The 14,488-nt window shown below is 38.9% G+C and overlaps 1 protein-coding gene across 1 annotated transcript; it reads right to left on the bottom strand.

The window, feature by feature from the left end:
* Nucleotides 1-5,126: 5,126 nt before the first annotated feature.
* On the bottom strand, nt 5,127-14,361 carry LOC127526141 (trypsin-2-like). Its single transcript, XM_051920601.1, has 5 exons — nt 14,285-14,361; nt 11,327-11,483; nt 10,578-10,837; nt 6,292-6,428; nt 5,127-5,393 (listed from the first exon to the last, which is right to left on the bottom strand). Exons 1-5 carry the CDS (start codon nt 14,322-14,324, stop codon nt 5,244-5,246), a joined length of 744 nt encoding a protein of 247 aa, XP_051776561.1. The 5' UTR covers nt 14,325-14,361; the 3' UTR covers nt 5,127-5,243.
* Between the last annotated feature and the right edge of the window lie 127 nt (nt 14,362-14,488).

Genomic DNA, 14,488 nt, shown 5'->3' on the forward strand with positions numbered 1-14,488 from the left:
CAACATAACATATAAATTACATACAGTATGTTCATAAGCATGCCATTTGTTCCTTTGGATAGTCACATATGAGTGGGCCAAATAAACATATATTTAGTGTGTGCATAATGTCATCATGTCATGCATACTGTATTCTGTGTGTAAGTGTACATTATGAAAACATACAGTGCATGTACAAGTGCTATCATATGACACATAACTTGTATGAGATTATGTTACAGCACACAATAACTAAGTATTCTGGTTTATGACAACTTCCCACTGATTATATATTTAATAAGTAATCTTTCCAATTTGACTTCTTGAACTTACTAGATAGATAGATAGATAGATAGATAGATAGATAGATAGATAGATAGATAGATAGATAGATAGATACTTTATGGTACTAGTCTGCAACTTTAAGATTTTAAATTTGAAACTGTTATCAATCCCCCCTGCTCAGCCTTCTTAAACCTTTAAAATAGGCAGAATGAACGCCTCTGATTATTTCAGACTGTGTATCCACTTTGCTGCTTACTCTCTTAGTAATTTGCTTACAGTAGCACTGTGCCCCTTTATGTATGTCGCCATAGGTGTTGGTTGAAATACCGTCCAGTTACTCTTAATACTGTACGTACTAGTAAGATACATGACAAGATGGGTTAAGTATTATTTTGTTTAAGTAAATGTTGTAAAAAGCACTGTTTAGACCAGAGGTTCCCAAACTCGATCCTGGGGACCCCCTGTGGCTGCAGGTTATTGTTCCAACCAGATTCACAATCGGTGATAATAATCGATAACAACTGATCTCATTTAATTAGCTGGTCTTTTTTACTCTTCTCTTACTCTGCATTCAGAAAAACACAACTGTATGGTGTTTACATTTATAAGACATCTAGCAATATTTCTATTTTTTTCTCAAGCTATAAATACTTAACACTCTTTTGTTGTTTTCCTATTATTTTTTCCTTTTCCTGTGTAGTTTTCTCCCTTTATTTAACCCTAATAGTGACAATTAGCAACCAGCACAGCAGACACCCGGGATGATTAAAGCAGCAATGACTTCAGTATCAGACTTGCTAATTAGTAAATAATTAATTAAATAACCAGAACACCTGGAAAAACAGAATGAAAATTAGGTTGAAAATACTGTTAATGACTTAAAAAAACCTACATATTTCCCATATAACTGCTTATTACATTTTAATAAAAATCTACCAAACTTAGTTTGTAATTTTTACATTGACTCCAAAACACAGAAACTATGAAATAATGTCTCAGTGTTTGGTTGGAACAAAAACCTGCAGCCACAGGGGGTTCCCTGGATCGAGTTTGGGAACCCCTGGTTTAGACCATGGGTGTCGAACTCGCAGTGTAAGCAGGTTTTCATTCTAATCATCTTCTTCATTAGTGACCAGTTTTTGCTGCTAATTAAATTCATTTGCCTTCATTTTAATTACCTTCACTCAGGCCCCTTAGTTGTTTCTTTTTCCTTAATTAGCAGCCAAAAAATAATGAGACACAAAACAAGCTGCCACATGACCAGCTTATCTGTGCCCATCACACAATATCTGAAAATAAAGAAAGATGATGGCCTTGGTAAGGTTGATCTCTCCGGTCACCAAAACATTTTCATGGGTTTTCATAGTAAAAACAGAAAAATCAACAGTTTTGGAAATGTCTGCTGTGGCAGAATGAGAGCAGCAACAAGTCATGAAATTAAATAACAAGTTTAATTAACAGCAAGAATTGGCTTTTCATTAAGAGACTGGTTGGAGTATATTAAAATGAAGGGAAAAGAAGTTAATTAGCAATGAAAACTGATCACTGATTAGGAAAAGGGTTAGAATGAAAACCTGCAGCCACTGTTGTCCTCCAGGCCCAGAGTTCGACACCCCTGGTTTTTTAGACCATGCAAACAAATATTTTTGATAAACTTCCAGCTAGAAAGGGGGACCCAAAACACACAACCCTGTGGCATGCCTGTGTTCCGAACCAGTGTGACTGATGTACGATCTCCAATTCTAACCACTTGAGGCCTGTTGGTGAGAAAGTCCCTGATCCAGTGACACAACGATGTGGACAGACCCAGATTATGAAGCTTTTATACCAGCTTGTCTGGGATTACAGTGTGAAACGCTGAACTAAAATCGACGAATAGTATCCTAACATAAGTGTTAGGGCACTGCAGATGAGTCAGGGATGTGTGAAGTACTATTGAGACAGCATCCTCTGTCGATCTCTTCCTCCTGAAGGTGAACTGATGGTTATAAAATCCAGCAGGGATGGCATCCTTGATGTACTTTAGGAGGATTCTCTCAAAGCACTTCATTATTACTGGGGTCAAAGCCACAGGGCGGTAATCATTAAGGCAGATTTTTTAGGCACTGGCACAACAGTGGAGGATTTGAGGCAGACAGGGACTATTGAAAGTTGTAGAGACTGGTTGAAAACGTACAGAAAGACTTCTGCCAATTGATCAGCACATATTTTCATTGTTTTACCCGACACCCTGTCTGGTCCTGCAGCTTTGTTGGTGTTGATCCTCCTCATGGTGGACCTCACTTGATGTAGTTGCAGGACTAGAGGCTGATGCTGCTCCTCCAGCCAAGGCAGATGTACAGTCTCCCTATTGCTAGATGCATCAAAGAGTGCAAAGAAACTGTTCAAGGTGTCAGGGAGACTAGGGTCATAGCTGACCTGCTGATCGCTGTGCTTATAATCCGTTATGGTCTTTAGGCCTCTCCACATGTTCCGTGGGTCGTTGTTATCAAAATACTCCTCGATACGCTGTTTGTATCTGTATTTTGTCAGGTTTATTCCTTTTTTTAGTTCTTTTCGGGCTTTGCTACATGCCAGCCTGTCGCCTGACCTATATGCAGCGTCCCGGGCTTTAAGCAGGGATCTCACTATACTGTCTAACATGGGCAGGACAGCATCTGTACAGAATTGCACATAGGATAGGACAGATGATGTATATCCCTCTAGATCTGAGCCCTCTTTGAACACTCCCCAGTCAGTATGTTCAAAACAGTCCTGTAATGCTGAAGATGCTTCCTCAGTCCATACCTGTACTGTTCTGGTAGTCGGTTTCATCTTGCAGATCATGGGAGTATAGGCTGGGATCAGCTCCACTACGATGTGGTCCAACATGCCCAGATGTGGGGCTGCTACAGCCTTGTATGCTCCTGGAATGTTGTAATAAACTTGATCCAGAATGCTATTGTCTCTAGTTGGAAAGTTTATAAATCCTCGAAATTTGGGACGCGCTGCTTTTATTCTACATGATTAAAGTCACCAGCCACAATCACAGCCGTGTCTGGATTGGCATTCATTTGTCTGCTAATCAGGCAGTACAGCTCTTCCAATGCTAATTTAGCGTTAGCTCGCGGTGGGATATAAACAGCCACTATCAGATGGAGGAGAACTCTCTTACCGTCTTGAATGGTCTGCATTTCACTGCCAGATATTCCAAGTCAGGGGAGCAGTATGTTCCAATAATGTTTGTAGCTGTACACCAGGATTTATTAATGTACAGCGCCAACCCTGCACCTTTACATTTAGCGGAAGCTGCAGTCCTGTCTGCCCTGAACAGAGCACGCCCCTCTAGCTCCACCACAATGTCTGGGATGTTATTATCCAGCCAGGTCTCAGTAATAATTGCTGTTCACCCTACGTGAGGCGATCCTCTGCCAAATCTCATCCATCTTACTGGCGAGAGACCTGGCGTTAGTGAGGAAGAGACTGGGAAGAGCCAACTCATGAATAAGGTACTAACTCATGAATGACTCTGATTGTGGAGCTCTCTAGCTTTCATTACCTGCACTGGTTATATGGAGGGGCCAAGGCACATTCTAAGGAGTTTGTCATTTCTGTACTTATTTATTTCAGAGGCACCATTATGGAGTCCTGTCAAAGCTGTTATGCAATAAAACTGAGGTAAGATAACACCAAAGTTCTCAAATACTGCAAAAGCCAGCAGCTGAAGTTGGAGATAACAATTTACAAAATGGGCTGACAAGTATACAGAGTTTATTTTTTTATTTATAGATTCTTTATTAAGTATTATAGTAAATGGTGTAAAGTGCCTTAGGCAGCTTTTGTGAAAATGGAAGCCTACAGTAATCAATATCAAGACTTCAGGAGTTCTTACAGCTAGAAATATCTCAAATAATCACAGTTCTGGTTATTGTATGGCACAGAACAACTAACAAAGGGCCAGGAGTCACAAAGTATTTTATAAAACAATCAAGAAGGGGGTAGAGTCAGACAGATATTAAACAATACAGTGTAAATGATCACAATCTAGGCTGACTGCTATACTAAACTGCACTAGTGCAGAGATTCCAGTGCTGCTCTTTAGGACATTATTACTGTCCATGTCATCTTTAAAAGTCTTGCCTTATGCATCATTGATCCAGGGTCTTATAATGCTCAAAATGCAATTAATAAATAATAATAATAATAATAATAATAATAATAATAATAATAATAATATAGAGCCTCTTTCCCTTACTCAGAGTGCTTATAAATATAGTCGTTTAGACGGTGGTCACAGGTCTTAATTGTAAGTAATCCCCTGATCTCTTTTTGTATTTGTATTCCATTCTTTTTCTCAGAGCAGTATACTTGATTTCATTCATTTTTTTATACTTTATAGGCTATGTAGGAGGTATCCTGGCAGTATCTGTCACAAGTTATCAAGCAATCCTGGTTTGAATTCAAGTCCATCTCAGAACTCATGTATACACAAATGCACACTCACTGATCCATGTAATTCATAATATTATATCTTTAAATGTGTCTTCTTGGAGCTGCTGCCTGTCTGTTTAAATTCCATTCCTGCCTACACATTCACATCCCATCTGCGTAGCTTTTTCCTCCAGGAATTCTGTCTTTTATTCCACAATCCAAATATGTGCGTGTGTGTTATCAAATCGTAACCTAAATCTTAGCCTTTATCTGGCAAGAGGTCGCCCTGCTATTGACTGGTGCTCCAACTTTCTGCTACTGGCTCCCTGTGGTCCTGATTAAAATTCAATGATGGATGGACAAATGTGTTTTCCTTGAAAGACAGTTTCAAAGTTTTATAAAAAAAAAAATTAAAGGTAATTAAAACAATCAATAGACCAGGACAAATATGGTGTCACAGAAGGCACACATGAATGTTTAATTATACTTGATAATGTGAACATTTAAACTGATGGAACTCTCCGGTCAGTTAACACAGTTTTTAAGTGGTTCTGCTGTGAATGCAGTTCCTAGTTGTAGGCTAAGATGTTTTGAATCCAAGGCAGAAGAGCGCACACCTTTGTGTACACGCCAGGGTGGTTGACTTCGGCACAACCATAACCCCAAGAGACAATCCCATGGAGCATTCCATTGCAAACAAGAGGACCACCAGAGTCTCCCTGTAAGTATAAAAAGAAGGAAATATTAGAAAAGCTGTCTTCATGAGCTATTGCTTCTGGACTTTTGAGTTACTTCCCCTGTACCTAGAAGATGGTAGAAGCACAATCTGTGGAGGATATCTCAAGTGCATCTGTATAATGACCCTGGAAGGGCATTCAGAAACTGAATAAGTTACAGCAGCAGGGTCTGACCCAGGATGTTTGAATTTATCATGCTATTTGATTAAATTAATTGTTATTAGTTAATCATATGTTCTAGTATTTACAGTAGGTGTAAGTATTTTCAATAAGGAAATTAGATCTTTTCTTTGCTAAAAAAATTTGAAGGATCTGACCCAGGATGTTTGAATTTATCATGCTATTTGATTAAATTAATTGTTATTAGTTAATCATGTGTTCTAGTATTTACAGTAGGTGTAAGTATTTTCAATAAGGAAATTAGATCTTTTTCTTTGCTCAAAAATTTTGAAACAAACTATTATGTAATAGGAATGATCTGGATGACATACTGGGACAGCAAATGTATACGATATTCAACATTATTGACAGATTGAAGGTCTTCACAGACATTTGTCTTGGGAATAATTTTCATCAAGACAAAAAGTTTACAATAACAATATTTTTGTGCCACTGTTCACATCTTTAAGACCCTGAGTGGCATTCCTTTTCTGTTTACCTCTGCATACCCATCAACAGCTGTCTATATTATGCAGTTTCTGTTTTATGGCTGAAGATAATTAAGAGGCGAATGAGGTCAAAATACATCTTTTTAAAATCATTTAAGATCTTTAAATCTATAAAGTGTACAAAAGTAAGCTACCAATTTTGAAAGGTTACTGGCAAGGTGCAATATATGGAATGGTTCATGAAACACTGAAAGTAACACATGTCTGATTACCTGACAGGAATCCTTGCCACCTTCCAGGTACCCAGCACAGACCATGGTGCTGGTGATCATTCCAGGGTAGGAGTTCTCACAGTCCTGCTGGCTCAGAATAGGCACATCCACACACTGCAGATTGAAGGGATTGAAGACTGGAATGGAAGGGATATGTTTATTACTCACAAGATACACTTAATTGTCCGATTTTGATTGTCTATTTGGTGTTCATCAATTCCTGAGAACTAAAGAAGAAAGGATCTGATGATAACAAACTAGTCAGTCTAAGTTAACTCAACAGTCTCTTTTCCTGGAAAGTCAGAACAAGCCAAGGGTTGAGACAACCCTGATTTAGCGGCTGAAGTGAAATCAGCAGGAACAAGATAGAATTCTCTTCAAGGAATTGCAGATGCCAGAAGAAGAAGAGGAGCCTGACCAAGGAAAATATGATGGGATTAAGTTGTGAAGGATTTGAAAGAACTCAGGTACCCAGAATTGAAGAGGAACGTATGGGACAGAAAAGAATGGGCAGCTATCAGAAGATAGGCCGAGTTTCTTCATGAGCTGTTGTGCTAAGGGTAAGGTAAGGTAGATGTCTTTTAGACTAAATAATAAAAAAAAATCATCAAGTCGAGATTTGAAGGTCTGCAATTTATTAGTATGTATTGCATTGCCTGGCAGCTTTATCTATGTATTTATGGCTCTCTGAGTGAAGGAATACTTTCTGACATTTGTGTGAAAACTAGTTTAACCATCTTCCATTTGTGCCCCCTGTTCTTGTGGAAGAGCTCATTTTAACTAAGAACTGACTTCCACTGTACTAATTCCTTTATACATTTAAACACTTCTATCATGTCAACTCTTCATCTTCGAAGCTTTAACTAAAAAGATTCCACTCCTTCAATCCTTACTTGTTGCTTCTATACCATGAACCTAGATTAGTCTAGTCTCTATTCTCTGCTCTTTCTCTAGTCCTGATATGCCTTTTTCTGTAATTTGCACACAATATGGGACCTTGACTCTTAACTCAGTGTTCTTTTAGTCTTCATCATTACCTTTGTATGCTGTGTTCTTATGGACTTTGCCAAGTCTACTATGAATTCTAGGTCCTTTTCATAAAGTATTCTTTTATGCTACATAGCCCATTTGTGTAACCAAACATAACTTTTTATTTGTTATGTAAAAATTTTACTTACAATTGTATTAAACATCATGTGCCACATGTCTGTCTAATTCTGAATTGAATTCTATGATTTTGCTGATTGTAGGTTATCTATCTATCTATCTATCTATCTATCTATCTATCTATCTATCTATCTATCTATCTATCTATCTATCTATCTATCTATCTATCTATCTATCTATCTATCTATCTATCTATCTATCTATCTATCTATCTATCTATCTATCTATCTATCTATCTGGTGAAGTGTTATACTTTAAACAATGAGAACTTAGAAGCAGATTTCTACACCATTTTGTCTCAGTTAAAGTGAGAAAGGAAAGATCAGACAGGAGTAACAGTCAAAGAAGTATGTATATGGATCATTTTAGATGCTTCTTTAATTTCATTTTTTGGCTTTGAAAAATTAACAAGACATAATATTCTATCCTGTTCAAATTTGCTCACATGTCCAGACACCCTGACAGTATGAAAGGCTAAATGAATCTGCAAACTTCCACCTGTTGCCCATTTATCATATTAATCTAATATTAATCTATTAATCCAATTCATTTTAATCCTACAATGTACAGCATCATTCCTGTTTCGTCCTGAAAGTTTCATCAGAAAAAAAGAGTGATCAACTATTGTCAGTAGTTCTCTTGTAGTTATCATGTTAATAGCTCTGTAATGGAGGGCACGTATAGGCTAGTATGGTTGGTGTTACCTTCCCAGGTGTAGAGAACAAAATAATGGAAGGACTACCTCTTAGAGACATACATTCCCCTAATACCCTGCATGGCAGCATCCTTAGGGCAGTACTTCATGGGATATGTAGTCTTAACAGGCAGTTCTGTTTGGGCCTTTTAGAGTTGCTATAGCGGAAGGACACTTCTATTGTATTTTGGAACTTTGTCTGATCTAAAAGTACTTCTAATCTGCACCATCTGATGTGCCAGAAGTACACCTGGTCTGACTTTAAAAGGAGTCTCCCCATCTCAGTCAAGTGCATGATGGTCAGGAGTGTACCTGGGCTCACTTGGAGAGGAGAAAGAGGAAGAGCAGGAGAAGGAAGGAAGAATTTTATTGTAATTATTGTTCTGACATGGACTGTGTGGTAATTATTTTGTCTTAAGATATTTTAATAATTGTGAAGTTTGAATTTTATATCTTAAAACAAATAAGCACATTTACCATGGTTTACTATGTTATGTAAAAGCTTTTCCAAGTAACCTAGGGCAATGGGAAGCAGCCAATGATGATAAGAAACTTTGTATGATGTAAGTAATCTAATCTTGTAACTTTTACTTGTTTATAAAAAGACCTCAACTAGCAGAAAAGAAATGTGCATCTTGTTACAGAATGCATCCAGCATCCAGCATCCAGTAATAGCAGTTCTCCCTCTTCAAAGAGAATAAATGGTTTATGATTTAAACTTCCTCCTGCCTGTTTCCTCTTAGAGGTTTTGGGTCTCCCAGTGGGTGACGGTTATTACTACCACAACTTGAACCCTAATCAGATATTGTGATGAACAGAAGATTCTTTTTGGACCTAAAATTCATGTTTACAGAAGTTTTGTTCTTCGTTGATAATGAAGGGAGTTTAAAAGACTTGTGATAAATATAAAAAAGTGTAAATGCTGTCTTGCTTCTCTATATGCAGAAACCAAAGATTGTGCCAGTTGACTTTACAAACAAAGTGTTTACAAATAATGAAAAACTATGAATGGTACTATATAAAATCAGCACAGGTAGACTTATATAAATGCCATCTTGTAGGCCTGGTTGCCATGATAGGCGCCAGCAGAAATGAATCTCAAGAGAGTTTTAAGAATTTGTGGATAAATGAATAACAGATGGAAAGATGAAGGTTAACCTTCTCTTATCTGCTAAATCCTGTAGAAATCCCTTTTATCACCATTACTAAAAATGGTAGATTTCAGCAAATCTGTCAAGAGTTGTGCATAGTGAAATATTGACCACTAGCTTTTTAGTTAAGTGGCTTTTAAGGATGTTAGATGCACTAGCTATATAAATAATGAACATTTAATTGATTAGAAATCTTAACCACGGAGGTAGGAATTCACAACTTGGAAGAAGTCTTCTATTGAGTGGCAGCAGAGTTCCAGTTCAGAGAACTTGTAATTAGGCGGGTAAACGTAAAAACTGAAGTGAGCAAATTTACTGAAGCTGTAGCAGCACCTTTGAGAGCTGGTGGGATTAAGCATTGTGTACATTTGCCTTGTATTTATTCATAGAGGAGTTGAGTAGCGTTAACTCCTTAATTCTACTTCTCCCGCACTGGTGTGATAGGAAGTGTGCCCAAGAAAGTGTGAGCTGGTTGTTAAGATTTAACCATCAGTCTTGTGCATTACAGTCCAGTGCCTTAAGCCGATGCCACATTTTGTTAATACTAGTCATGGGGTTTGTCAGATTAGCTATCTGCTGTTGCTGATCCTGTCGCTGGACCATGTACAATTTAAAACTGAAAATTACTGCCCAAGTCACATTTAGCAATCATTTGCTGACTCTGTAGCATGCCTGCCCCTTTTTCTGGCAGCCAATAGCACGTTGCCTGTCAGAGCCGGTGCTGCATGAAGGGTTAATAGCTGTGGTGAGTTCAGCAGCAATCTCGGTCCTTTATTTCTTTTATTCCATTCTGCTTTAGTATGAAAAACATGAGACATCAGACAGACAAGTCTCTTATCTGTTTGTGAGGTCCAAACACCCTTGGTCTTTATTGCTTACGGCTACATTTTATACATTAAATTTTCAGATGAGCATTCATTGGTTGTCAGCACTCATGCACATTGAGCCTGCCTCTTCCTCAAAATATAAATTAAACCTGTTTGATTTTATTGTAGTGTGTCACGGACTAGTTGGAGTGAGTTGCTGGGACACATTAGGTGATCAGCTTCATGAGAGCACACTGTCAACTGCCTCCGACTAAGATTATGTAAATGAATACACTGACTTGAAGAGTCTGAGAAAAGACTGTTATAAGAAGTAGTCAAGTCAGAGCATTGATGTTTAGCTTATTGTCATTACAGTATGAATTAAAAACAAACAGGGATCAAGAGTTAAGCTTCTAATTGATGTCACAAATTTCCACAATGTGTTTTTTGCTATGTGGAGGTACTTACCACTATCAGTTCTGATGTTGCCCCATCCGGAAACAACACACATCTCCCCAGGGGTGGGGCATCTTGTAGGTAAGGGGACAGGCTGCACGTACGCAGTGAATGTTACTGGGTGGGCTAACTTCATCAGCATAATGTCATGGTCCATGGTCTGGTAATCGTAACTTTGGTGCCAGAAAATCTGATCCACGGCCATTAACTGTTCTGTTCCTTCATGCTGCCAGATGTGATGGTCTCCCAAAATCACTAGCTGAGAGTAGGGGCTAGGGAAAAAGGATACATTATGAAAAATTTTGCCTTTCAAAATTAAAAGCAACTTCAGAGATATGGTGGTGTGATGCATCAATAGCAACAAATACATGTTTGAAATTTAAGGTGGGTTAGCATTTTTGAGACCCCTGAACTTTGACTTTTTCTTAAAATGCCTTATTGTGTGTTTTTGCTGGAAAGTAACCAAGAGTGTTAGCCAGAGAAAGTCCACCCAACAAGCTGACCGAAAAAGATACTGTGTCATATTTTTGTAGAGGCCTATATAACCCCAGAGAAAGACACCAAATTTCATTGTTAGCTGGAAAGGAGAAACAGCACAAGTTAATGCCTTGGTCAAGACCTATTGGTCAGTTTTCATGTATTAGTTATTGTTCTCTACATTGTACCAAACTAGTAGTAAGAGGCCTTATTTTTATAAGCTCTCTATTGTGTTCAAATCATGTATTATAAACAAGCTGATTTGAAACTGTTCTCATACTTACTTGTACCAGCAGTGGGCAGCAGAGATCACCCACTGGTCGTTGATGAGGGAACCTCCACAGAAGTGGTATCCGGCATTAAGTGAAACCTGCCAAGGCTGTGAATGAGGATAGCACTCGTATCCACCAATGATTCTGTCATCATTAATGGAGGCAGCAGCTAAAGCAGAAGCAGGATGAAATTAACATGTCAAGTTTGATTACCAGTGGCTTGCATTCCTCTTAATGGTGGCACCTACCATGCACACTGCTCAATTACACTTTCCTGCCATTTTCTATCTTCACAAACACTATGCTCCCTGAATCTCCAGCTTTGGTCTCTCAAACCCGCTTTACGAAAGTCAAGCATGTCAACATACAATTCCCACATCTATACTTGATGGTGTAATTTCACCCCTTGTTAGACAGATGATCTTAGAAGAGATCTTTACTGTAAAAGAACTTGATTTCACTCACTGCTACTGTCACTGCCTTCTTGTTAACGCTCTGTCCCATTTTCCAGCACTAGGCCCCATTTTTCTTCCTTGTGCTTTAGCCTCTCCCAGCGTGTGGCATCCCTGCACCATTTCTACTGTGCCAGGGATGCCACACTTCCTGCTGCCTGAGGCACTACATTGTTTCTCAGTATAAATTTAAATATTACCAGGATTGAAGACTTTCATCCAGCTTAAGACTACTTACGTCTATCAAATGAGTGGTAACTGAATAGGCTATAGAGCACTGCATCTGCATTTATTAGCAGAAGCACACCCACCTATCACCACCTATGAGATGCTCAACCGCAACACCGGCAGAATCCCTTAATCTCTACCACTGTCTGAAGCAAGTCCGCATTGTGATTAATTGCTCAGCTTGCCACCACACTTTTGTTTTCACATCACCTCCTTCTATGGCCTAACGTGTATTATGCTTATGTCCTTACACACATCTCTACTTTGTCAAACTCAGGTCTGTGTGCCTTCATAAAATATCCTTTATTTCCATCATTTCACCTGTTTTTCTGCTTTCTCTGCCCTGACACCACGGTCTGTATGGTGTTACATTTTTATCTCCTCTATTGCCATATATATACTCTTATGCCAGGATTATGTAAGCCATCACACTTAGTTGCCTTTGCTGCTCTGTGTACAGCCATAGCTTTGGTACATCTATGCCCTCACCCTATATGTCTTCTATTTCTTTCCTATACCTTTATATTTTCTATTCTGTCTCAATATGGCCATTTTGTCCTAACACTCACTACCCTATTTGTCTTCACAGTTAAGCATCTACCCCCTCTGCCTTTTTTCCCTATCCTTTCTGTATCCTCAAGCCATTATATGTATACCTTGATGTTCACTGCTCATTTCTTCCTCTCACTCAATGCCCACTTATGTATTTATGCTTTATTCATATCTATTCCCTCCTGTCCATTCATGTATACCCTCAGCCCTGACACCATGGTCTGTATGTTCTTCCATTCAATGTTCTGTATGTCCCCAAACTCAACACCTTGTATATAATCATCTTGTTCATCGGGACATTCACAGTCAACTCTCTGTGTGCTCTTTATGTGCCCACATTCACTTATCTCACAAGTTTTGGATTCTGTACTCTCTGAACTCTTATAATCAATTCCAAGTAGGTCATCGTGGTCTTGCCTCTAGAACTCTTACTCCATCCATCCATGCATCCATCAACCTAACCATCCATTCATCCTTTTTTCTAAATCTGATTATCCAGAGCGGGGTGACTGGGAAGCTGGAGGCTCTTCCAATTTAGCATTAACAATCCACAAAACCATCATAGTCAAATGCCCCCTCTGTCTTCCCCTTGAGCTCTCATTCTCAATACCTTGAATGCTCTCAATGCTTTGCTCCCAAGTCCTTAATCTCAAAGCCCATATATCCCTTTGCTACTTTGCCACTGAGCCCTCATACTCAATACCTTCTATGCCCTCAATAACTGTCTCTCAATTCTCTTACTCAGATATACTGTTAACCTGTGATACTTTACCTCTAGGTTTTCATAGTAAATGCTCTGTTTTCCCTCACCACCTTGCCACTGAGCCCTCATGCTCAATGCTCAATTTATCCTCCATTATTAGTCTCTAAGCTCTCTTACCCATATTAACTGTTCTCCCTAATTTCCTTGACTTTAAGCCCTCATGCTTAACACTCTGTATGGCCACACATCCTTTCTTCTAATGCCATCCATCCATCCATCCATCCATCCATCCATCCATCCATCCATCCATCCATCCATCCATCCATCCATCCATCCATCCCATTTCTAAACCTGCTTATCCAGAGCAGGGTCATAGGATAGCTGGAGCTTCTTCTTGCAAGCACTAAGCATAAGACAGGAACAATCCCTGGACAAGATGCCAGCCTATTAAATGGTGAACATACACACAGACACACACACATTAACACGGAGCTGAGGTGCAGTTTAGCATCAACAGTCTGCTTAACCAACATGTCTCTTAGCCTTCATAGTCAAATGCCCCGCATGCCTCACTGCCTTACCTCTTGGCTCTCATGTTCAATGCCCTTTATGCCCTCATTTCCTTGCTTCCAAGCTCTTAATCTGAATGTCCATTATTCATTTGTTGCTTTACCACTGAGCCTTCATACTTAGCGCCTTCTACACCCTCAGAGGCTTTTCTCTCAACTCTCGTCCTCTAATATACTGAATGTCCTTAATGCCTTACCTCTATTCTTTCATATATAATGGCCTGTTTGCTATAATGTCCTTAAGTCTAAGCTCCAACACTCTGCTCTGTATGCCACCACTGAGTACCCTGTAAGCCCTCACACACTAACCCTGAATGCGATCACATCCTTGCTCTTACACTAAATACTCTCGATTCCTTCTTATTCCTGTTTCTGTGTGAACGATTACTTTATCATTTCTATTTTTCTCATTTCATAAAGTCTTCTTTTATTAAGAACGTGTTGGCCTCTATTCCCAATTAATTACCTGCCACGCCAAGCAGCAGAAGCAGAACAAAAGCTTGCATGTTTCAGGTAGACGAGCTCACCCCAAGTCTGTCGCCCATGGTCCTAAAGCATTTTATACTCAAGTGGCATGTCTTTATCAGTAACCCAATTTGAGGCCAAAATGACAAAAGTTAATCAGTAAGCATGGTGTAGCAGTTCAATCCAGAAATGTATATTTGACATA

The sequence above is a fragment of the Erpetoichthys calabaricus genome, chromosome 17 (genome assembly GCF_900747795.2).
Source record: "Erpetoichthys calabaricus chromosome 17, fErpCal1.3, whole genome shotgun sequence".
Lineage (NCBI taxonomy): Eukaryota > Metazoa > Chordata > Cladistia > Polypteriformes > Polypteridae > Erpetoichthys > Erpetoichthys calabaricus.

Coding starts and splice junctions, on each gene's coding strand:
- LOC127526141 (XM_051920601.1), bottom strand. CDS start 14,324: ATGCAAGCTTTTGTTCTGCTTCTGCTGCTTGGCGTGGCAG. Junction 6,429..10,577: donor CAACATCAGAACTGATAGTG/GTAAGTACCTCC, acceptor CTTCCATTCCAG/TCTTCAATCCCTTCAATCTG. Junction 5,394..6,291: donor GTGGCAAGGATTCCTGTCAG/GTAATCAGACAT, acceptor TTATACTTACAG/GGAGACTCTGGTGGTCCTCT.